The sequence below is a fragment of the Canis lupus genome, chromosome 8 (genome assembly GCF_011100685.1).
Source record: "Canis lupus familiaris isolate Mischka breed German Shepherd chromosome 8, alternate assembly UU_Cfam_GSD_1.0, whole genome shotgun sequence".
Taxonomy (NCBI): domain Eukaryota; kingdom Metazoa; phylum Chordata; class Mammalia; order Carnivora; family Canidae; genus Canis; species Canis lupus.
In genome coordinates, this window is record NC_049229.1 from 60,680,730 (window position 1) to 60,703,286 (window position 22,557).

The 22,557-nt window shown below is 46.8% G+C and overlaps 1 protein-coding gene across 8 annotated transcripts in view; it reads right to left on the minus strand.

Annotated features, from left to right (window-relative positions):
- The window catches only part of FOXN3 (forkhead box N3), a 393,402-nt gene that overhangs the window by 25,052 nt on the left and 345,793 nt on the right, over positions 1-22,557 (minus strand). For 6 of the 8 annotated variants that reach the window (XM_038545519.1, XM_038545520.1, XM_038545524.1 and 3 more), the window contains one exon: positions 5,264-5,329. The exons of 1 other annotated variant lie outside the window; for it this stretch is intronic. In XM_038545519.1, the coding sequence (XP_038401447.1) occupies positions 5,264-5,329 (66 nt within the window). The remainder of the gene's footprint in view (positions 1-5,263; positions 5,330-22,557) is intronic. One more of the 8 variants, XM_038545525.1, reaches the window with a different exon arrangement.

Consider the following 22,557-nt stretch of genomic DNA (forward strand, 5'->3'; position numbering starts at 1 on the left):
TGTAGTCACTTCAAAGAGAATCTCATGGACAGAGCTATCCCGAAGCATTAAAAGGCTTTCCCTGTGCTATTTCCTGAACCTTCCAAGACTTCTGGCATTGTAAACTCGGCTCTTCTCCTGACTCCTGGAGTTTGCTCTCAAATGAGCTGCAACTGAGTGCTCCTCCTGCCAACCCTGCCACTTCTCAGTCCTTATCACTGGCAACGCTCTTCATGTTGGGATGGCGACGCGTTCGTATTTGCTCACGGGCTGCCAGGAGCCAGCTGTGACACTTAACTATTCTCCCATCTTTTCTCCTTCCTGTCTCCATCCCCAAGCGTCAGGAACGAGGCTTCTGGAAAATGAATCACAGCCAGTCTAAAATGTCTGTGAAAGGCATTGAGGTCCATATTTAACAGTCTTGGATTCAGGGGACTGTGAAGGAGCATGTATGCATTCCTCAGCCCTCTGCCCGTCAGCACGTCTGTCTTTCCCTTCCTTTTACTCTGTATTACCCTTGGGGTAAAACACCTAAAGCCCAAGCACTTTCCAACCAGCCCAGCCCACCCAATGCACTGAAATGGGTACCTCGGCTCCAGCTGTGAAGGGATATAGTGAGAAACTAGACATGTTTGTGGCTCTCACTGCAAAGGCACAGGCCCCCAGCACCATTCCGTTCTGTTACATGAGTTCAATATTCAGCTTTTACATGCAGGAAGACACACGTCTGAGATTCTCTAGTTGCTGGGATGAGGTGCCAAGGACAGGAGCCCCAGAGCTCCCAGTTCTTGCTGCTCAACTGCTTTCTCTTACGTTAGAGAGTGACACTAAACGTCCTTATTTTTAACCAGGAAGAAAGTAATACACACATGAACCAAGCAGCATTGCTCACTGGGATCTCAATGTCATCACCTTGAGAATCTAAAAAAAAAAATGTCTATGGCACAAGACAAACTTCCCTCTAGGCTTTGCCACCCTCAGCACTTCCCCATCCCAGCTTCCCTAGCTTCCCTCCTGATGCTCAGCTTCCTTGATTTTCACAGCTTCTAAAATTAACCTCTGAGCTCCTACTGCTGCCTTTGGAGGGCAGCCCTGGCTAACGCTACCAGAGGCCATAAGCTGAGCAGCAAGTGATTCCGATAATCCTTCCCTTTCCCGAAGTCGGCCTTTCCACCTGCTTACTTTGGAAGGATGCTGGGGAGGGGGCTGGAATGGGGGAGCCTGTGTCCCGGTTGGCATCCTTCTCCGGTGCCTGGTGTGTTGGATACATCTCCCTCTTCCAGGCAGGGTGCGGAACGTCGCCTCGGTCCCTCCCCTCGGCTTGTCCCATTTTGTTGTTTTGTTTATTATCCAGTGTTCCTCTCTGGGAACATTCCAACTAGGGATTATATAAGCCTTTGAAGATGAGTAATGGTGATCTGACTTCATAACAATCCCTCCATTGGGGTTAAAGATGACTCACAGGGCTTGTCAAAGGGGAACTGCAAAGCAGGTACTTAAGTAGACTCTAGAAGCTGGAATTAGTCTCTGTAGCCACTTTTATGGGGAGAGGGAGGGAAGAGGTGGATGGATCTGACTAGGAGCAGAATCCAAAGTTCAAGAGATAACGAGGCAGCAATGTCCCGTGCGGATTTTTCTGGAAGTAGTGTCCTAGAGCGCATGTAAGATGTAATGGCGCACCTTGTAGGATGATCCCCGTGCTGCAAGATGGCAAAGTCTGGAAAAGATAACCTCATCACTGGTGCTGCTGGGAATGGGGACAAAACACTGAAGCCTTTGGTTTGGAGGAGATGCACACAGCTGCTTCATCGAAAAGGAAGCATCAGGTCATCAGGAGAGGCAGAGGGAGCCCACAGGGGACCCAAGCAAAACATGGGGTGGGGGGGTGCTGAGCTCCCTCGGGGCAATGTGGGGCCCCTCCTCAAAGATAAAGGGGCTCGGCCGACTGGGATTCTCACCAGCTTCTTGAGAAGTTTCCTTTGTATGATCTACTCAGCTTGGCCTGGCCGGTGGCCGGTCTGCCAGCCCCGAGCTGGCTTTGCAGATGCTGGGCCCAGGGAGGATGACAGGAAACAATCGAAGTGGCTGCCGTCTGGTGACCTTAAGTGGAGTGGCCACGAAGGTCGATGGCAAAGGAAAAGGCTTTCAAGCCACCCAGGGCCAGCTTCTTAGTGCTGGAAGTGACCGCGGCGGACAGACAAGGCTGGTGGCCTCTGTTCAAACAGGGCACCGCACAGCCCAGGAGGGGAAAACAAGAGGCTATAAATAGCAGCACGCCCGGGGAGGCTCTGTAAACAGCACTCAGCCACCACCCGGCCTGGGGAGCAGAGCACAGCAGCCTCGGTGCAGACACGGGGCCGCCTGAACCCGCTGCGCTCACACGTCCACCCGGGGACACACGCACACCAACACCACGGGCCAGGCCGCCCGTCCTCCAGCGCCATGGCTGGGTGCTGGTGCCTCTGAATCTTGTCAGGGAGGAATCACCTCCTGCTTTTTCCAGGCCTTGGGCAAAGCTGGTGAGGCAGGGGGATGGCAGCTGCAAAAGGCACTCATTGAATCTCAGGGAAAAAAAAAAAAAAAAAAAAAAAAAACATGACCCAAGTAAAATGAAAACAGGAGGGAGGGGAAGAGAAGCCAAGAAATGCTGAGAGAAGACCAAGGCCATGGGTGGAGACACACACCTCCCACGGGCTTACAGGAGGCTGACTGGCTTCCCAAGTGCACGCAGAGGACACTCATGGCAGGTTCACGTCCTTCCTACAGTCCTGTTCCCCCACCCTCGGGAGCTTTACTCTGGGCTGTTGACCAAGCTCTCACTTGACCAGTAGGGGCTTTTACTCAACACTGGGGTGAGGTCGATGGGAAGGTGAATACAAAGATGCTGCTCCTACCCCTCTCCCGAGTCTTTACACACGGATTTCTTGGCTGCACCTGTCAGTGGGCCTCTCCTTCCATGACTTTTGTGGGCCTCCTGGTTCTTTCCTTCGTGGAAGGACCTTGGAGCCCCCCTTCAGGAAGGCTGAAGCTGGATTTCTCACAGTGGTTAAGAGCGAGGGAGGAAGAAAAGCCTAAAAATGATCCTATGGCTTCAACACATGAACATCGAGCTTTTGAAACTCAAATTCAGTATTTCCACGCAAGACTCTGGATACCTTGAAAAAAGTAATTATTTTTTTTAAAGATTTATTTATTTATTTATTTATTTATTTATTTATTTATTTATATTTATTTATGATAGACATAGACAGAGAGAGAGAGAGAGAGGCAGAGACACAGGAGGACGGAGAAGCAGGCTCCATGCTGGGAGCCCGACGTGGGACTTGATCCCGGGACTCCAGGATTGTGCCCTGGGCCCAAGGCAGGCGCTAAACTGCTGAGCCACCCGGGGATCCCCGAAAAAAGTCATTATTTATAGTTGGGTTGTTGTGGTGAGAGAGTGGGGAGAAGCTCACTTAACCACGAGAACATTAAAAGCCATTCACTTGTCAGCGAATCACGATCAATCCTGTTTCTTTTCTACCTGTGCTCAAGAACCTTGGGATAATGGACTTGCATGGAAGCTGCTGGGAATTCCTTAATGACCAATCCCCCTGCCCGTGTCCCTCTTAATTCCATTATTTTGGTTCATCAAAATCATGTCTTTAGGCCAACGATCACCATGTACAGTGGCTGGGGGCTAAGGAAGATGCTAGAGAATCTTGCACAGCTCCGATGAAACAAGTATGTTTCCCCAGGATAAGTTATGCAATCTGATTCTGGAAACCATTTCAGACTGTAACTTGGTTACAACCCGGTCTGTACTCTTCCTGCAATGTTATCTGAGAATGGCGTTTTTTTGTTTTGTTTTGTTTCAATTTCTCTGTAACTTCAAATATCTTTGAAAAACCACATTACTAGTTACTGGACTGTACTAGATACACAAGTGGCAAAAAGCAGTGGCATTTGCTTTTCGGAGGTGTGGGCAGCCTAACACTTCAACTGCTGGCAATCCGAGTGGAGCAAAGAAAGAATGGGAACTCTGCACCTTTCAGAACAGGTAATGGCAGCCCCAGAGGGATGAGTCTCCCCTGAGAATGTGTGGCCACATCTCCTGAATCTTCTAAAGGAAGGAAAAAGATAGGATAGAGTCAAATTTCCTAAAGCTCTGGGGAAGGCTGTGACCCAAGGAGGGCTATGAAGGATGGTCTGGAACTGCGTATCAGTCTGCTACTGACAAAAGCACCCAAGAATGGATGTTCTCCAATTTGGGGCATTTCTCTAAGGAGGCCTGCAGCCCTCAGGCAGCCAGAGCCCCAAACAAGCTGAAGGCCCAGCCCTAAGGATGAGCCAGCAGGCACCAGTCCCTGAGTGTCGTGGGCTCTGCTGTGTTATGCTATCATCTCCAACCGGTATGTTCCATCCACGGGAGGCTACCATGCAGCCATGTCCTGAGCAGACCCTGGCAAGTGAGTTGGCCATCTGCTCAACAGGGTTCTGGCTGGGGGTGAAGTGTGAGCAGAGGAACTAGATTCAAGTCAGGAGGAGGAGGGGACAGATCCCTCCATTTAAGATCATCACTCGGGATGGAGACCTTTCTAAAACCATGGTAGTCTAGCTCCAGAGGCGGGAAAAAACACGGGGCAGTGGATAGAAGAGAAGTTCAAGGAAGGAAAAGCGCTGTCTCAAGCTTGATGTTGCTCAGAAGGTGAAGACAGGAGCCCTGCTAGCTAAATTCGGCCTCCTCTTCTTTATGACAGCTTGGAAGGCTGGTGGGAATGATACTCATCCAAGTGATGGTCCATTTCAAGGCCACCCCAAGCTCCTTACACCTACCTTGCTACCTCTCCTCTCTAGCTATAAAATGGTAGCCTGCTGTTGATGAGGTCCCAAAAGGGAAAGAAATTTCTAGAAATGGGCACTGCTCAGTTCCATAACTGTGAAACTGGCCCGACATAGCCTCTTCTAGCAGAAACCACAAACTCCCAGGAACTACTCCTGTGGGAGAAAGGAAGTTCTCTCCATGGGGACTCATTATGGGTCTGCTTCCCTTCCCCCAAGTCTTGAGCTCTGAGATCATATGAAAACTCTGTCATCTCAGAAACACACCTATGCATTCATTCATACATATGCATGGCTGCACGTTTGTTCGCATATGCATGTAATCATGCACTGAGGTAGTTCTGGAAGTGATTCTACGAGGGAAGTTCTAGTTGAGCATTAGTTGTTCCTATGGCCTGGTATATAAATGAGAAGGTTAAGTTCACAAACTATGGTGCTGTAGGCTATAGAAATATCTACTCACAACCTGCTTGTATCTCAGGGGGAGTATTCAAAAGCATCATGGCACTGGCAGCATCAATGTCAGGATCTGGAAAAATCAACCAATAAATAACATTATTTACAACGGGGCTGGTGCGTGTGTGTGTTCTTCCCCCTGCAAGTTAGTTTATGAAAGCAACAGAGAAAAAAAAAAAAAAAACATCCAGGAACTAGATGAGCTATCCCAAAGGTGACTTTCTTCCAGTTTGGATTTGAGAGGAAGGCATTCTAGAATGAGATTTAAGGGGCAGGTTGTAAGTTTTTCAGACAAAGCACGGTCCCTCCTCGTTTTGCGATTTTCACAGATCGCACTGTATGTTCCTGTTAAGTTGGTGATCTGTGGCCCCCCCCCCCCCGCAGCTTGCTACCCTGGCACGGCGGAGTAAGGCAGTGGGGTGACGATGCGAAGTTCAGCTATAGGAATCTTTGATGGACGGGGGAAGCTCAGAGCTCCAAGAAGAGACAGCCCTAAATATACCCGCATCTAGTGTGATACAAACAAGACTTCGGGTCACTTCCATCTGTCAGCAGAATGTGAATTGTGTTTTACGAGACTGTGTGTGCCCGCACACGGTGGCGGTAGAGGTGGTGAAGGCATTAAAGAAAACGTACTTGAAAATCTAAAGAAAAAAATTAAAGTCCCGATGTTGGGGGCACAATGTCTGCTTCCGCATCTATTACCGCTTTTAATATGCCCCCCCCCCCAAAAAAAATTCCCATCACTTCGTTGCTGTAATTCTTAATAGGTTTCTGAATCCTTACTGATCCACCAGTTGACAGATGGCAGGTTATACAGAGACAGAGAAAAATATTATCCTTTTATAACTAAATTCATTTTCCTGTGAGAAACAGCAGCGCTGCTGCTATGGAAATGAAAGTTGCCATGGCAACAGTAAACAACCCCCAAGAATGGTCACTGAATAGGCTGAAAAGAACATCTGCCCCAGCGCAGCGTCCCAGCTGCCCTGGGGCGAAATGCGCTAATAGTGCGGTGAGGCCTCGTGACAGAAGCTGCTGCCTGTGCCCTGTCCAAATAAATGAAGTGTGCAATTGAAGTCGACATCAAAATGCTTGCCCTTGCAGATTACCACCTCTGTGTCCGCTAAACCCAATGACGAATGATGGTGGGGGGGGGACATGGGGGACAGGAGCGCTCGCACTTGTCAGTTTTTGTACAAATTACACACCAAAAAATTCAATTTACTACTAATGGCTCCACGGCACTTTATTTTGGGTATTATGCTAGGAAATGACTTTTTTACTGTTTAAAAAAGTACATTTTTCATACTTTATATGTGCAGTTTAATTCCAAGGGAGTAATGTGATGCAGTATAAAGCCCCACAAGCGATTAATAATACGGATGACGCTGGTTCCAGAAGACAATGTCTCAAAAAAAGGGAGGAGGAGGTGGTGGTGGTGGTGGTGGTGGTGGTGGAGGAAAGAAGCTTTATTCTGTAGGCCTTTTTCGATTTTGCCTGCAGGAGGCCTGTTACTTATGCTCTGTAATGGAGTGAAGGTTTATTTTGTATGAGAAATATTGTATGAGAAACAGGTAAATTAACTTATTTGGCAACTCCTGGGGTGAAATTCCTAAAACAGTCATTGCTCCCCACTGGTAGTAAAATATATATATATATATATTAGTTGAACTGAAAGACTTCAAGGTCCCACTCACAGCTCTGAGAGTTCCTGCTGCCCTGTGCCCTCCCCACACGGCCTGTTGCCAAGAGGCAGGGCTCAGAGCTTCTAGAAGATGCAGTGGAGGGACTGAGGCAGTCGCCTGCTCCTTTTTTTTTTTTTTTTTTCTTGGAAAAGACCCCCTCCTCTCTTAGGGCTGAGTGAGAAAACACACCTGTCTCTTGGCTGAGTGAAGGTTCCTTACCATCTTCGAGAACACAAGTGTTGCTGGCCACCCAGGGCTGGCCTGGCTGGGTGGCCCCTGCCTCCCCAGGGGACTCTGACCCAGATTTTTCCTCAATGACCAGGAGGTTCGATGGGGACAGAACAAGGCGAAATCCAGAGGAAAGAAATCAGGAATCTTTTCCCATTTATTTTCCCAGAAAATTAAAGTGGTTCTTTATTCTTCAAAAACACATGGGACCATGGGAGGAAGGTGCAAAGGGCCACGGATAGACATAAGGAATGAAATGAGAAAAGAAAAGAAAGACAGCTTTTGAAGGAAAAAAGTACCATCAACACCCACATGGATTTCACAGAACCTAAGGGGTAACTTGGAAAGTGCTTCGGACCCACAAAACGTCACCCCGACTGCCACCCCCATCCCAGCTGGGCCAAATCAACACATCAACGTGAACACAGGACAAGTTTAGGAGAAGTCTCCCAATCCATCCTTCTGCCCAATCAGACGTGCCACGTGGAGGCCTTTGCAGACAAAGACTCCCATGCCACCTTGGCCCTCCTGCTGGTCTCTGGGCATTTAGGGAAGGAGCCACACCCAGTCCTGTCATGATCTTATTCGTGATCATTTCTACAGTGCCCTACCTTGCATCCCGAATGGACCAGTTCCTGTGTGGTAAGAGCACAAACACATAGCCCTATAAGGCAGAAGGCAAGAGAGTGCAAGGCATGGGGGATGTCCTCCTCCTGACATCTCAGCAGTTGGAATTAGCAAACAGGCAAAGTGCAATGGTTTGAGAAAATGCATTCTACGTTCATCGTGTGCACACTGGCATCACGGTCATGCGACCCTTTCCCCAGGGGACACAGTGCGTGCCCTCCTCGGTGTCCAGTCTGATGAATTGTATACCAGGGGCACCACCACCAGGATGAAGACAGAGAGCACAAGATACAGATTTCCATCACCCCAAGGTTTCCTTGTGCCCATTCGCAGCCAGACCCCCACCCTTGTCCTGGGCAAGTCCTGGTTTGCATTCTCTCTCTCTCTCTCCCTGATGTAGTACCACAGTGGATTTCTTATTCCTTCCATTATTGAGCAGTATCCTGCTGTGTGGACAGAACTACACTTTATCTGTGCACCTGTAGATGGAAGATCCCAGAGTGGGATCATCTAGAAGCAGCCCCTATGAGCTTCTGCATCTGTCTTTTGTGAACGTGTTTTCCCTTCCCTTGGGTAGCTGCTGGGAAGAGCATGTCTAACTCTACAGGGGACTGATGAACTCTCCTCCCAAGAGGCCGGACTATGTCTGAGAATTCCAGTTGTTTCACACTTTTGTCAATACTTGAAACTGTCAAGCTTGTAAAATTTTACCCATTCTCCTGGCTGTGTGGTGGTCTTTCACTGTGGTTTTAATGTTTATCTCCCTAATGACAGATGATGTTGAGCATCTCTTCATGAGCTAAGTGGCCCGTAGTGTATCTTCTTTGGTGAAAATTCTGTTCACGTCTATGCCCACTGCTCAGCTGGGTTGTTTAACCCAACTGTCAAGTTGTAAAGTTCCTTAAACATTCTGGATAGAAGTCCTTCGTGAGAGATATTCTTTTCCTCAATCCGTGGCTTATCTATTCAGTTTCTTAACAGCAGCTTTTAATAAGCAGAGCGTTACATTTTTATGAAGTCCAATTTATGAATTTCTTTTAAGACTCAGTTTTGTTTGTCCCTAACTAAGAAATCTTTGCCTACCCCCAAGGTGCAAAGATTTCCCTCTTGAGCAGCTTCTTTTTCAGTCTCATGCATTGGTGTCACATTATCTGGGTTCCATACTCAGATTTACAGGTAAATGAGAATGGGAGTCATCAACCAGAACTTTCTTCATCCAGTAGGTTGGTTCAGCACAGACCTCCTAGAACTGTACAGATCAACACTGGAAGGCCCCACTTTGACTCCAGGTGGGTTGGGGCACACTAGGCAGCCTGAGGGAAGGTTTGATCAGCCACGTTTCTATGGAAAAAAGGTCTCTCGGACCTGCTCCTAAATATCTGCCATGACTTCCTATTCATCACACCTCGACATCCTGTGTGTGCTTCAGAGCCAACAATCTGCGATCTCTCCAAAGAGATGCTCCCATGCTTCTGCATCTACCTATTACTAAGTTTTCTTCCCTCTTTAAACAAAATATTATGAAGACAGTGTGTGCTCACTGTAAGAAAAAATATATATCTGGTAGATATAATTTGAGAATTAAATGTCTTCCCCAAAGACCCATTCTCAGATTCACATTTCCTTCCTCCCTTCCTTCCTTCCTTCCTCCCTTCCTTCCTTCCTTCCTTCCTTCCTTCCTTCCTTCCTTCCTCCCTCCCTCCCTCCCTCCCTCCCTCCCTCCCTTCCTCTTTCTTTAATTCATGAGACACACAAAGGGGGGCAGAGACACAGGCAGAGGGAGAAACAGGCTCCCTGTGGGGAGCCCAATACGGGACTCGATCCCAGGACCCTGGGATCACACCCCGAGCCAAAGGCAGACGCTCAACCGCTGAGCCACCCAGGTGCCCCCCAGATTCACATGTTCTTGTACAGACACCCAGAAATTGTCTAAAGTTGTCTATACAGATACAGACATTTAGGTATGCTCACCAATGGTAGGTATTTATACTTACGCACCTGTACCCATTCTTTAAAAAGGGGTTTATATGAAAAATACTTTTCTTCAATTTTTCACTAGATAACACACCTTGGCAACCTTTCATATTCACATACATTATCTGAAGTTTTCCTGTGGTGGCTTTTTTATGCATAAAAACATGCCACAATGTTAGTACTGACAGTCTCTGTCCTTTAGGCTGTAGACTACGGGGAGAGCAAAAATAAAACATCTGTAACCTGTGCCCAGTACACTGCTGCTCCCTATAAATCCTGAGTCCCTGAGGACTCAGTCTTGGCATGGCAATCCCCTCCTCCTTCCCTGTGTCCCCCTCCCTAAGAGGATGAAGCATGGCCCATCCACTCCCTCCTCAGGCTGCTCACAGCTCTTACTTCCTCAACCTCTCTCTCTGGGCCCACCCCCATTTGCTACCTTAGGTAACGTGTTATTTTTTGTGGGTTTCCCTGAAAGATTACATTCTCTGTGGTCAGGAGAGACCAGTGGTGGCATACATCTCTAGGTATGAGAGAGGCTTTCTGATGCAAATTTTTGAACAGTACGCTTTTGATCAAGGACACGGGCCTTGAGGTCATGGGGTCTTAGGAGTTTTTTGGCTAGAGAGGTTTTAGGCAACTAGGCAACTGTTTAGGAGCTAGGGGATGTTTCTGCTCTGGAAGCACGGCTGATGCTGAAGGATAAAAGGTCCAGAACTAGATGCAGGGGAAAGTGAGCAGTGGGTTGACGGCACAGGATTTTCCCTGGGCTTAAAAAAGAGGTTTTCTTCCCCAAAATGGTTCAATCCACTTTATCAGCACAAGAAGAAGATATTTTGGGCAAGAACTCTTTTTAGGAATGAAGATCCACTTGGCAGGAGTATCCTTCATGTTGCCTCTCTGGGGAACTGAGCTGAGGGGTACAGGAGAATAAAGGAACATCCCCTCTATTTCTGAAAAGGAGAGTCTTCCAAAAATACCTGATTCAGCATCCTCATACAGAAACCCCAAATCATTTACCTTGGCTTAATTCAGTATAACATCAAGGCTGCCATCATGGATGCTTAGTAAAGTGATGACCATCCTTAAAACGGAGCCAGTCTCAAACCTGGATTAAAAAAAATTCCTCCTCTGCTCATGCTTCAGTAACAAATGTTACTTCTCCTCTGGACCAGTTCCCAGCATCCCATTTCAATTTTCATCTTTAATGCGGTTGTCTTATCACATTGCCTCTTTTCTGTGGTACAGCACTGAAAAAATGGTCACACATCTCAAAGATGCTTTCAAATCCTTTTCTCGTGAAGGTACATACACAATTACATTATGCTACAGTGAGAGAAATAGGTAGCAAAGTTTCTAGAACCAATGGTTCAGCTTCTTGGATTAAAAACTATATAGGGGATCCCTGGGTAGCTCAGCGGTTTGGCGCCTGCTTTTGGCCCAGGGTATGATCCTGGAGACCGGGGATCGAGTCCCACATCAGGCTCCCTGCATAGAGCCTGCTTCTCCCTCTGCCTGTGTCTCTGCCTCTCTCTCTCTCTCTGTGTGTCTCATGAATAAACAAAATAACAAAACAAAAAACAAAACTATATATACTGCACTTCATTTTCCCAAAATGCAGAGACGGGTTTCTTTGGGGCACCGAGATGGGGGTATGGTGGGGTGGGAAGAGATCTTTTCTCTGTGAGTGTGATGGGAAAAGAACTGGTCAAGGAATGAGAATTCTTGGGGTCAAGTCGTGGGTAAGCTGCCAATTAACATGTAACTTTAATTTTGCTGGGATGGAGCACATTTCTTTTAAAATGGTGGGCGGTGGCTGCAGACTTGGGAGGGGACTTCACCTCATTCCATATAGTTCTGGCTCTGCCTCTAAAGCCCTCTGCCTTCCTTTTCCCTTTCTGGTTCATGGCTGCCAGAACTATGGACTCCGAGGGGCACCTACCAAATGCTGTATTTGTTCCAATGCCCCTGGAGGAAGCTGACACTCTTCATAAGGCTAGGAGAATACCCTACTGTCTCTGGAAAGCCATGACCGGTCATTCTGGGCATGTGCAGGGTTCACTTTGAGCAATGCATCCAGCCTGGCTTAGGGATCTTGTGGATCCCTAGGGTAGCTTCCTGTCTGCATTTACTCTCCTTCCTCTGGGACCTGGGGTCATAGGGAAGTGACGCCAGAGACCATCTATTTTAACAAACTAAGAATACAAAGGTGAGTTGGAAGCTCCTGGTTCAGTCCTCATGGCCATAGAGGGCTACAACATGTGAGTACCACCCCTAGCATGGCTGAACTGACCGATTTAACCAAATGATACCGAAATCCCATACGGGAAGCCTGAGAATTATAATCAATGATTCTCCTAGAAATCATTTAATTGTCCATAGGTCTAATGGGTTTATTTCTACACTTCCATACCTGAAATGTTTTACAGGATGTTGACAGGTCTTTATATAACTGAATAAAAAAGATTCAAGAAGCATAAAGAAACCACCAAACAGTAGATGACACACATGTGGACATAAATCATGGGATATAAGGACATGACGCTCATTCAAACAAGTGCACACACCCAAGTGCTCATATTCTCTCGTATTCTCCACTAGAAAGTGAGCCCTGCTACAGGAACCCCCTCTGCTCCCTGTATTCCCAGCACCTGGAACAGTGCCTGGAACAGGGGTGCTAAATAAATCGCTGTTAAACAAACAAATGCATGGCTTATCCAACAGCTAAGGCTGCTGCTGCTGCTGATTCCAGGGCATAGGCCTTTTTTTTAAAAAGAAAGTTAGCACTTTTATAAAAAATTATTTATTTTTAAGTAAGCACTAGGTCCAATGTGGGGCTTGAACTCGTGACCCTGAGATCAAGAGTTGCATGCTTTACCAAGTGAGCCGGCCAGGCACCGCAGTGCATAAACCTCTTGATGTACAGTGGAATCCCCCTGGAACTTCAAAAAAACAAATGTCAGGCCCCACCCCAGACGACACTGAGTTTTACAAAAATTCACCAGAGGAATCTGTTGTGTAGGAAAGGTGAAGAACCACCTTTGGTAGTAACAAATCAAGGGCATATGGATGCCATCCAAAGCAGTCCACTGAGGAGGACAAGTGCTCCCCAGAAATCTGTTATCATCTATAACATCACTAGGTCTCTTTGCTTTGAAATATCTTTACCCACTTTCTGCAACTCTGCACGAGTGACACATCTGAAAGTATTTGGTTAATCCATGAAAACGGAGAAAAAAACTACGCGGGATAACTTTTAGGGCCAAGAAGACAAGAAACAGATGAAAACAAATAAGCAAGCAAAAAAATAAAAATCCCAGCAAGGTATACATTTCCAGGGGGAATTCTGGATATGCCTAATTTCATTTATGCACACTCCATATGCTCTAAGTTAAGTGGTTCTCAATCAGGGATGGTTTTGTACTCCTTCCCTCCAAGGGCATATGGCTGTGTCTGGAGACATTTCTGATTATCATGACTGTGTAAGAGGGGAGGGTACCACCGGCATCTCGTGGGTAGAGCCCAGGGATGCTGCTCAACATTGTACAGTGTACAGGACAGCCTCCTACAATGAAGAATCACCCAGTCCAAAATGTGAACAGTGCTGAGATCGACAAACCCTATTCTAAGCTTAAGGGTCCATGCGCTGTGGTCAAGAAGAGCAGGTCTTTGAGTCAAAGGATCTCAAACAGTACACATCAAAGATAAATACATATGAAATTTACTTTGTTGTGGTGTGCCCCCCCCCCCCCCCCCCGCTTTTTTTACAAAGTCCCCTAGGCCTAGGTTAAAAGAACTGTGTCCGTGGCTTTGAAACCACTGAAGTAGGGAGTGGCACTTTTTGGCCACTGTCGCAATCAATCAAGATAGCTCTAAGGTAGCAGCACAGGGTAGTGCTGTCAGAAGCAGTGAGGTCATTTACCACGAATATTTCACTTCCCTGTTGGCTGAAGATTCTTAAGAGGATATTCACCGTGGGTAGAAATGCAATGATCTGAGGGGTTCCTACAGCCAGATAGGTGTGTGTGTGGGGGGAGTGGTACCACAAAGCCCAATGGATAGTCTTCATGATAGATGGGATTTTAGGGAGTAAAAATCTCAAGCAAAGATTGACTCCAAGTGGTGACTTTAAAAATCATCTTTAAGATGGAAGTTAGAGCTAGAGAACACCAAGAGTGGCTCTTCTCCAAAAAACGGAGTCCAAGAAAACTCCAAAGCTTTGACACTCTGAAGAAATGAGGCAAGCTGAAAGTCACAATTAAGCCAGTTGAACCTAATCATTGTTTTTGCAAGAAAAGAGAATCTAAATCAAGCTGAGGGAGTAGGAGATGAATAATCGATAAGTGCATTTTAGATATTATTAGGCTCCCATTCACACATCTTCCGATTCTTTCTCAGCTTAGAAGCAGTGAACTCTGAAGGAGGGTTGTACTGGCTCTGATGAGCAGCGTCACCATCAACTCTGCAAATTAGGAACCCATTTATCCAAGTCAGTTCCCTTTAAACTTGCGTAAATTGCCCATTTATTGCCCCTAATTCCATTTCACATGGAAGGGGATTCTAGGAAAAGGTTCTGGATGATAAGCCCAGAGCTCAGGGTGTACCCTGGGCTGGGAGTCAGACGACAAGGTCTCTCCTCTCAGATGCGTCGGCTCTCGAGGACTCAGATGCCCTATCTCTAATGTGGCATTAGGGTGGCTGAGCCAGGGACCACCCCCCCCCCCCAAGGGCCATGGACTCTCTGAGTCCATCACTGTCACTGCTGCTTCTCTGCTTGAGAAGTAAAAGCTCACTGACACTCCCCATGGCAGATGCTTCCAGCTTGTTTTCTCCACGCAATGAGAAACACTTTAACTTGGACGTCTGCTAGGTTTCTCCATTCAAATGTCCCCTTTGCTTCTGCATTTCTGAAAGGTCTGTTGGTTCACTGCCTGTCTTTCCAAATCTATGCTGCTTCCAAGTCCTTTCCTGGGGCACAGGAGGGTCCATCCCATCTCTCTGGCACTGCCACTCCAACACCTCTTTTTAGCCAACACTCCAAATTACCCTAACAATGCACATTTACCTCTTTAATGTCTTTGACCAGTTGGGGGAAGTTTTTCTAGCAGATACCTGGAAGCAAATGGAAAGGACTCACATGGATTCAGGGTGACAGTACAAACAGTCTAAAAAATTCTAGAAGTTGAAGACCAGGGTAAAGGTGACAGGACACCCAGAACAGGGTATGACTTCTGACCCAAGAGTCATAACCATTTTTGAAGAGGCAAGGAAGGCATTCTGGTTTGGTTCTGTTTGGCTCATTAAACTATGCTACAGAGGCCTGTCTGTGATGGGGTAAAAAAAAAAAAAAAAAGAATTTTTTTTAACTTTTTGTAGGTGAATGAGAAACTGTAGGCTTCTTGGCAGGTGCCTTTTGCTTTGCACCTCGTTCAGTCGTAAATCCACTTACTGTGTTCCCTGACTTTTGCGTCCCTGGGGATGCTCTAAGTGACAGGTAGCGGCAGAGGAGACATCTGAGACATCCAGGGATTGGGTAAAGGGGATTCCGACGCGGGGAGGGAGGAGTACAGGGAATGAATGCTGAAGCCCTCTAGATTCTGGAACTGCTTTTCCTTTGAAAACCTCCTGCTTGGTCCTGGCTTCTTCAACCAGTGACAGAGCCAAAGCTCTCACGAGAGCCCTGAGAACTGAAAGGCCTGGCCACGCTGATGTCTCAGAAGAAGGAGGTCAGAAGAGAAGCCAGTGACAGTACCAGGCCCCGGAGATCCCCAACACAGGAGCCAAAAGCCAGCAGGACAATCAGAGCACCAGAGCACAGACAGGGCATACGACTGGCCAGGAGTGTTGGGGACCACCCAGGCATCTATCTTTAGTCCTTTTTCCCTCTCCACACTGTTGGCTCATCTTTCTCAACCGCCAATTCCCTCCAGCCTACGGGAAGATCAGTTCCTGCCCAGTCCCCACCCTGGAAGCCACTTCCTCCTCTAGTCAAGGTCATAGGGCTGCAGGCAACCCCAGCACACACTCTCCCACAGCTCCAGCTGTTCTCATGGCAGCCCAGCCCCCACCAGGCATCGCAGTATTGCTGATGCTGACAATTGAATATTTCCATTTGCATGGCATCTTCAATGAGGTCTGTCTTCAACTGGGTAGACGTGCAAAGCCTCTTTTTCCAGAAGCAAAGAGCCAGTCTCTGAGTGACACTGGCAGGTGCATTAGTGAGAGTAAATATCACTCACAACCCTGACATCAGAATTCCAAGGTACAAATCAGCGGCTTGCCCGGCCTGCGGTTGGCTTCCTCCCTAATATCCAAGCCACAAAGAACTGGAGGGGCTAACTCTGAACACAAGGCCCACTTTGTCTGGGAATGTGTGTATTATGCTGACTCACAAGAATTTCAAAAGGGACCAGGGAAGCATTGATTCTCCCAGTTCTGACAGTAGAGTGTCATCAGACAGACGTGTTAGAGCCAAACCTTACCCGTGCCTTCTGCACAAATGTCTACCATATAGAACCACACACCGCCCCGTGTAATGTGCTGGCACCTGTATGGGCCTACGCCACCAACAATTACTCATCTGAGATGATCTTGTCACTGAAGGTGTTTCCTGTGCTGAAATCAACTCCCTTACTTGAGAGCTCCTTCTCAAACACCTGGAAGGGGAGACCACCGCAACTCCACAGTTAACCCCACAGCAGTGACACTATGGTGTGGGTAAGTGGTGAGGCTCTCCATCTGGGAGTGACACCCAGAATTTTCTGTTACTACTCCCAAGACCAGTCAGAGGCTCTTCTCAGAACCCATCTGCAGTCAGAGGACATGGATGGGTGTATAGGGAACAACAACAAATCATCTGTTTACAGCCCATCGAGTCATCAGTTACAGCATCCCAGGAGAGGGTGCCCCGAGAAACTGGAACCAGAGAATGCAGGATGGACAGAGGAATGTGCAGTTCCCCACCTGGATCCTTTGCACCTGCATGGTGGGGATGGGAGTTCAAGTTCACATGGCATAATAGCCCCCCTTTGCTACAACTGATTTTCAAATGAAAGTTTAGTATGTTGTCTGGGGAGACAGAGGCCCAGGACAGCTCTCTCCACTGCTGTGCCCTGTGTCCATGGCAACAAGGGAGGCCAGTCTGCCAGGTGTGTGTGTGTCAGGAGACGGAGGGCAGCAGAACCAGAGCCCGACCCACAGTGCTGTGGGAGAAAAGAGACAATGAGGCCCACCCACAGGAAGTGATACTCTGGGGAGGCTGAGTGTGATAGGGAGCCGGAGGGCAGGGCAGGATGGCCTTCAGGTTTTTCTCTAGCTAGTCAGGAGGTCCCTGTCCGTTCAGAGGACCCCAGAGCAGGAAGCTGATCAACAGGGTGCCAGGGAGGCAGGGACTTCTGCATCTACCTTTAGATCTCAGAAAACCAACAGCTTTCTGGCCACCCCACTCCCAAACGAAAGTCAGAAGAAAACTAGTCACTACTAAAACTTAGTGACTTAAATCCTGCTTGGGCCTCTTATCAAGAAATCAGAAGGAAATACAGATACAAGCAGGCCCCCTTCCCTACATACACAAACATTCTCTCTCTACAATCATCTGTTGACACCTGCTGGCAAGGGGGTCCTTGAAAGCCATCTCTTTCTCCCTTAGAGACCTGAGCTTCAGGGACAAAGAGGAACCAAAGGAGGAGGAAGCACATTTCCCATGACAGGCTTGGAGATCCTTATTCCTGCTTCAGTCCATAAGTGACACACCAAGGACCCTGGCACTGGTTTTGGGCAGCTGGAGGGTGGTCTTGATAGGGAACCATGTTGAATCCTGCCAGCCCATCCCCTTGGCTATTCTTCCAAAGTTAACTGCAGCTGCTGATTCTTAGGATTACTGGTCACTGAGCTTTGTCTGGGCCTCAGTTTTAATGCTTAGCCTTTTATGCTTTCTGGTCTAATCCTTTCCATCCCGCCCCCCAAATACATTAGAAAAAAAAAGATTAAAGCAAATCTGGTGCTTGGTGTTTTTTTTTTTTTAAACCTTTGTGTAGTTCTCTGAAACATTTATTCAGAAACAACCTACATTATAAAATAAATCGGTTGAAAAATAAAAAATAAAGTACCAACAAAGTACTTGTTTCCTTTAGTCTACATGGCAACTTTTCCTGGTGTCTGTCTTAAACCTGGTTCCTGGGATGTCCTGAACCTTTTAGGGGTTGCAGAGTAAGTGGGTACACTGAAGAGGCTGTAATAATATAACGGTTATTAATTCTGTTTTCACTGAATAGTGCACACTCAGTTGCATACAAGGACACATGGGCACCATCCATCCATTGTTGAGAACAAAAAATATCATTGAACTGATAATCAGCAATTCCTTTCAGATCCAGTTCAATGTGGACATATAGGTTCAAGATTAAGGCTGTAAGTAAAGGCATCCTGACCATAAAAGGATTACGCTTTCCACACAACAAAACTTAAGCATAACATGGTGCTACTGGAAGAGTAATGAGGAGGAGCCCAGCCTATCCCAATCCTGAAGGAGATCCCAATCTTCTATACAGGTAGAAGAGCCCTGAACTCAAACAGTTCATAGGTAAGGAGGCTGGGAATGATTAGCTTGGGCTTAAAATTTAGTCTAACCATAAAGCAATGAGCCGATTTTCTGGTGGGTGAATGGGAAATCTGTTCTGAAGACAATTCCCAGAAAAGTCTCTAGAACAGTTTTTGGGAATGGCTGCAACTCTGAAACAAGTATTGGGGTTGTAAGGAGTCTACTCTGAAGGATCTCCCTTTCTGTGGGGTGGAGTGGGGGATGTGTTTGATTAAAAAAAAAAAAAAAAAAAAGACCTCCTTACTTTCAGCCCATAGTAAGTGGTTAAAACACCTAGTACATAAAAATACTAACTGAGGGCACCTGGGTGGCTCAGTGGTTGAGCGTCTGCCTTTGGCTTGGGTCGTGATCCCAGGGTCCTGGGATTGAGTCCCACATCGGGCTCCCTGCAGGGAGCCTGTTTCTCCCTCTGCCTTTCTCATGAATAATAGATTAAAAAATCTTTAAAAAAATAATGAATGTAATGTGGGATAAAGTAGGCCCAAGTGCTGAGGGCAAGAGCTTGCTCAGGGAAGCGTCTTTTAAAAGAGGTGAGTTCAGGCCAAACCTGATGTCCTCTTGCAGATGCTATGTATTCATTCCAGAGCTATAAACGCTAAGCCAAATAAAGGTTTTCAGTTTGTGTCTGGGGCATATCTATTTCTGAAAAAAAAAAAAAAATCCGAGAGAGATGACAATCACCAGACAATATGATTAACAGACCTGGGTAGACTCTAGAGGTAAAAGTGACAAAAGGTGACAGTGTGGTCGGGGAAGGTCTGTTCCCACTGGGGCTGCAGCGAGGACAAAACCATCTGGAGACAGCTCTGCAGGCCAGCCCAGCAAGCTGGTGGATCAGGTTACTTCGCGATAGCAACGGAGTTCATTCTCTTAGCATGAAAGGCATATTTCATCTTTCAAGAGGAAAAAAGTTACAGCAAGGATTATGCAAAGCAAAACTGCACAAAGGCAACGGCAAGACAGAAAAGGGAAAGTCGATCAGCTGCCACCAAGCCGGCACCTGGGGCTCTCTCACCCTTTCAAGATTCTTCTAGGAAGGGATTCAGCATATTTTCACGAAGCCTGCGTCCTGTCTGGGAGTCTGCCTCAGAGTGGCCACTGCTCTTTCAAAGTAAGGGCTTTGGGGAGGGTTGAGGAGTGGGGAAATCAAACCGATGATCTGGTTTTTAAGCATATCCAGTTTTTCTCAGTTCATATTCTGGAGAAGCCCGAAAAGCCTATTTGTGCAAGCTCTGACCACCGAGACTCTTGGTGATGGGCATTCGGTCTACCCTGATAGGCCAAGCGGGCAGAAGCAGAGCCAGCGCCACCAGCCTGCTGTCCCCCCAAAGTGACCACTGCTCCCGAGAACGTGTGTGTGCAGTGAGGCAAGACGGTGCAGGACACAGAGAGACAGAAGAGACACTGCAGAAATCTGGGCTTTGGTTTTCATTATGATGGAGAGAAACTGCTGAGAGAGGCCTGTGTCCCTCCCCTTCCCTGGTATTTATTTCTCACTCTGCTTCTCCTAGGTAAGGAAAAGAACTTGTTTTTAAAAGGTGCTTGCTTTTTTACACAGAAATGCTCTTCACAGAGCCAATCTCACCTAAGATTGAACTCACATATTCAACACAGTATTCTTTGAAAGTTATTTTTTCATGCAGCCTGCTGTATTCTACACATCGATGGTAGAATTGATGGCAAAATGGAATGAATGAACTAAAAATAAAATGTAGTGTATCCCCCTTCTGAGCAATGCTCTTCTGAGAGCACCTACCTGTTGCCTCCTGGCAAAGAAGGCTCCAAATCACTTCTAAGACTTATCTGGTACACTAATAACCAGGGGGGGGGGCCTGGGGTGCTGGCAGAAGCATGGCTGGCTGTGCCTGCGTGTGTGTGGGCACGCGGTACATGGCACCACCAAATGTTAACTCCGCCACGAAGCATCCTCCACAAACCTCCACAATGGTCTCTCCCTTCCCAGACACCCAGAGCTCTTCTCACTGTGACCGGCAACCTGCCTTGGGTTATCTTCTAATCATTTCTTGTCCATACATAGCATCTTCTCAAAGAGATGACCTCCCTTGTCAGTGGGGACACTCTTAACACTCTCTGTAGTCCCTGTGGGAGATTAGAGATCGTTCACCTTCTGGAACAGCATCTCTCTTCTAACAAGCCTGTCTTATTTCCATTCTGGTAAAAGGGAGGAATTCTCCTTGTCACTGAATTCTTAGTTTAAGAAGGATGCTCGCTCGCTTCAAGAGCAGAAGGTGTGCTGGGGGCCAGAGCCGGCCAGCCCACACATTCTACATAGCAAGGCACAACTCCAGGTATCTGAATAGGATGAAGAGCTGGGAAGAACCTTTTTGCTTGTTGGACTGCCACAGAGGGTCAGCAAAGTATAAAGATGGTGACTCTATGAGGTTGTCAAGACCTGATCAAGAGCTTGCCTCAATCAAGGGTCTTCTGGTCCTTAAGAAATGGACTTTTAAGGATGTCTCATTCATTCCTAGAACTGATTAGTTTCTAGGCTCTGCTACTTCTAGAACCTATCATATGATCAGCCACAAAGGCCTCCTTTGTGGTTAGCTCAGGCGTAATATTTCCATATACTGTGGTCTAGCCTGTAACACGGACTTGAAAAGCCAAAGAAAGAGACATTAGTCTTCATCTCCAGAGGGGCTTAGGGTTATAGGCAAACAGGATGTGCTTCTGAGTAGTCTGTAAACTCATCTAAGAAGGTATACAATCAAGGTGCTATGAACGTATTTGGGTAGAGCCTGAGATCCACAGCAAACAGAACTACATGGTTAAAATTACTAGTGGCAACAGACTGTAGTCTCTACCATTTCCCACTAATAGACACTGGTCTGGAGCAGGAAATACACATAATAAGCCCAGAGCACCTTGTAGCTCTAGAAAATGAGCACACTACTAAGTCTATAGACTTCATGCCTAAAGGACTTAGGAACCTACTGAGGGGCCCTCCCACTGGCCAAAGATGGGACAATTTAAACTCCCATGAGGATGGTAACCGCATTAAAATGAAATACATCAAAAATACTTACACCCAATAGCTTGCAATGGTATTCTAAAAAATCCTGAAACTCACTGATTGCCTATGGCAAGTGCTAGGGAACAGACTCATTCTTTGAAAAGTGATGAGAGCAAGAAGCAAGCAATTGCTCTGCCGTTCCTATATGGAATATGCCTGAACTAGCTAAGTGTAAGAGATGATGTTTCTCTGTATGGAAGTATTCAAGAGGTACCTAGGTGGCTCAGGTGGTTAAGCCTCTGACTTTTGGTTCTGCTCAGGTCCTGATCTCAGGGTTGTGAGATCAAGCCCTGCACTGGGCTCCATGATGAGCATGGAGTCTGTCTGAGATTCTCTCTTTCCTTCTCCCTTGGCCCCTCCTCCACGTGCACTCTCTCAAATCAATCTTACAAAAAAAGAAGTATTCTAGATAATACATGAAAATGGAATAAGATTTTGCATTTGCAAAATTTTGCAGGCCCCTAAATAAATGAATTTATGCAAGCAGTGATAACCAATTGCTGATATCATCAGAAAAAAGAAACAAACAGATACAACGGATCACCCGATAGAGGTATAAACCTTACTTAGAAGTAATCTTACCTCCCAAAAAGTGTTCCATCTGGAGACACGTGGCAATGTCTGGAGATATTTTGATTGTTGTGACTGGTGTGTGTGTCCATGCACTCCTGGCATCTAGTGTGTAGAACCCAGAAATGCTGCTAAACATCCTACAATGTGTAGGACAGCCCCTCACAGTAAAGAGTTATCTGGCCCCTAAACATCTATTGCCAAGGCTGAAAAACCCTGCTCTGGATTTAATACTCAATTTATAGGAAATCCAGGGGACAAAGGAATAAGTGACAACACACGTTGAATCAGCAGAACTCAGGCTGTAGAAACTCTACAGAATAACCCAAATTCTTTAACAGCAGCAGCAGCAGGAAGAAAAAATGACAGACCGCACAGATAATTATGGAAGGGGGCCAACAGACTGAAAGAGACATAGGGAACAGATCAAATGTTTACAATGTATGGACCTTATTTGGTTCCTGATTTGAAAAACAAGTGGTTAAAAAAACTGTAATCAAGGGGCACATGGGTGATATGGTTGGTTAAGTGTCTGACTCTCGCTTTTGGCTCAGATCATGATCTCACGGTTGTGGGACTGAGCT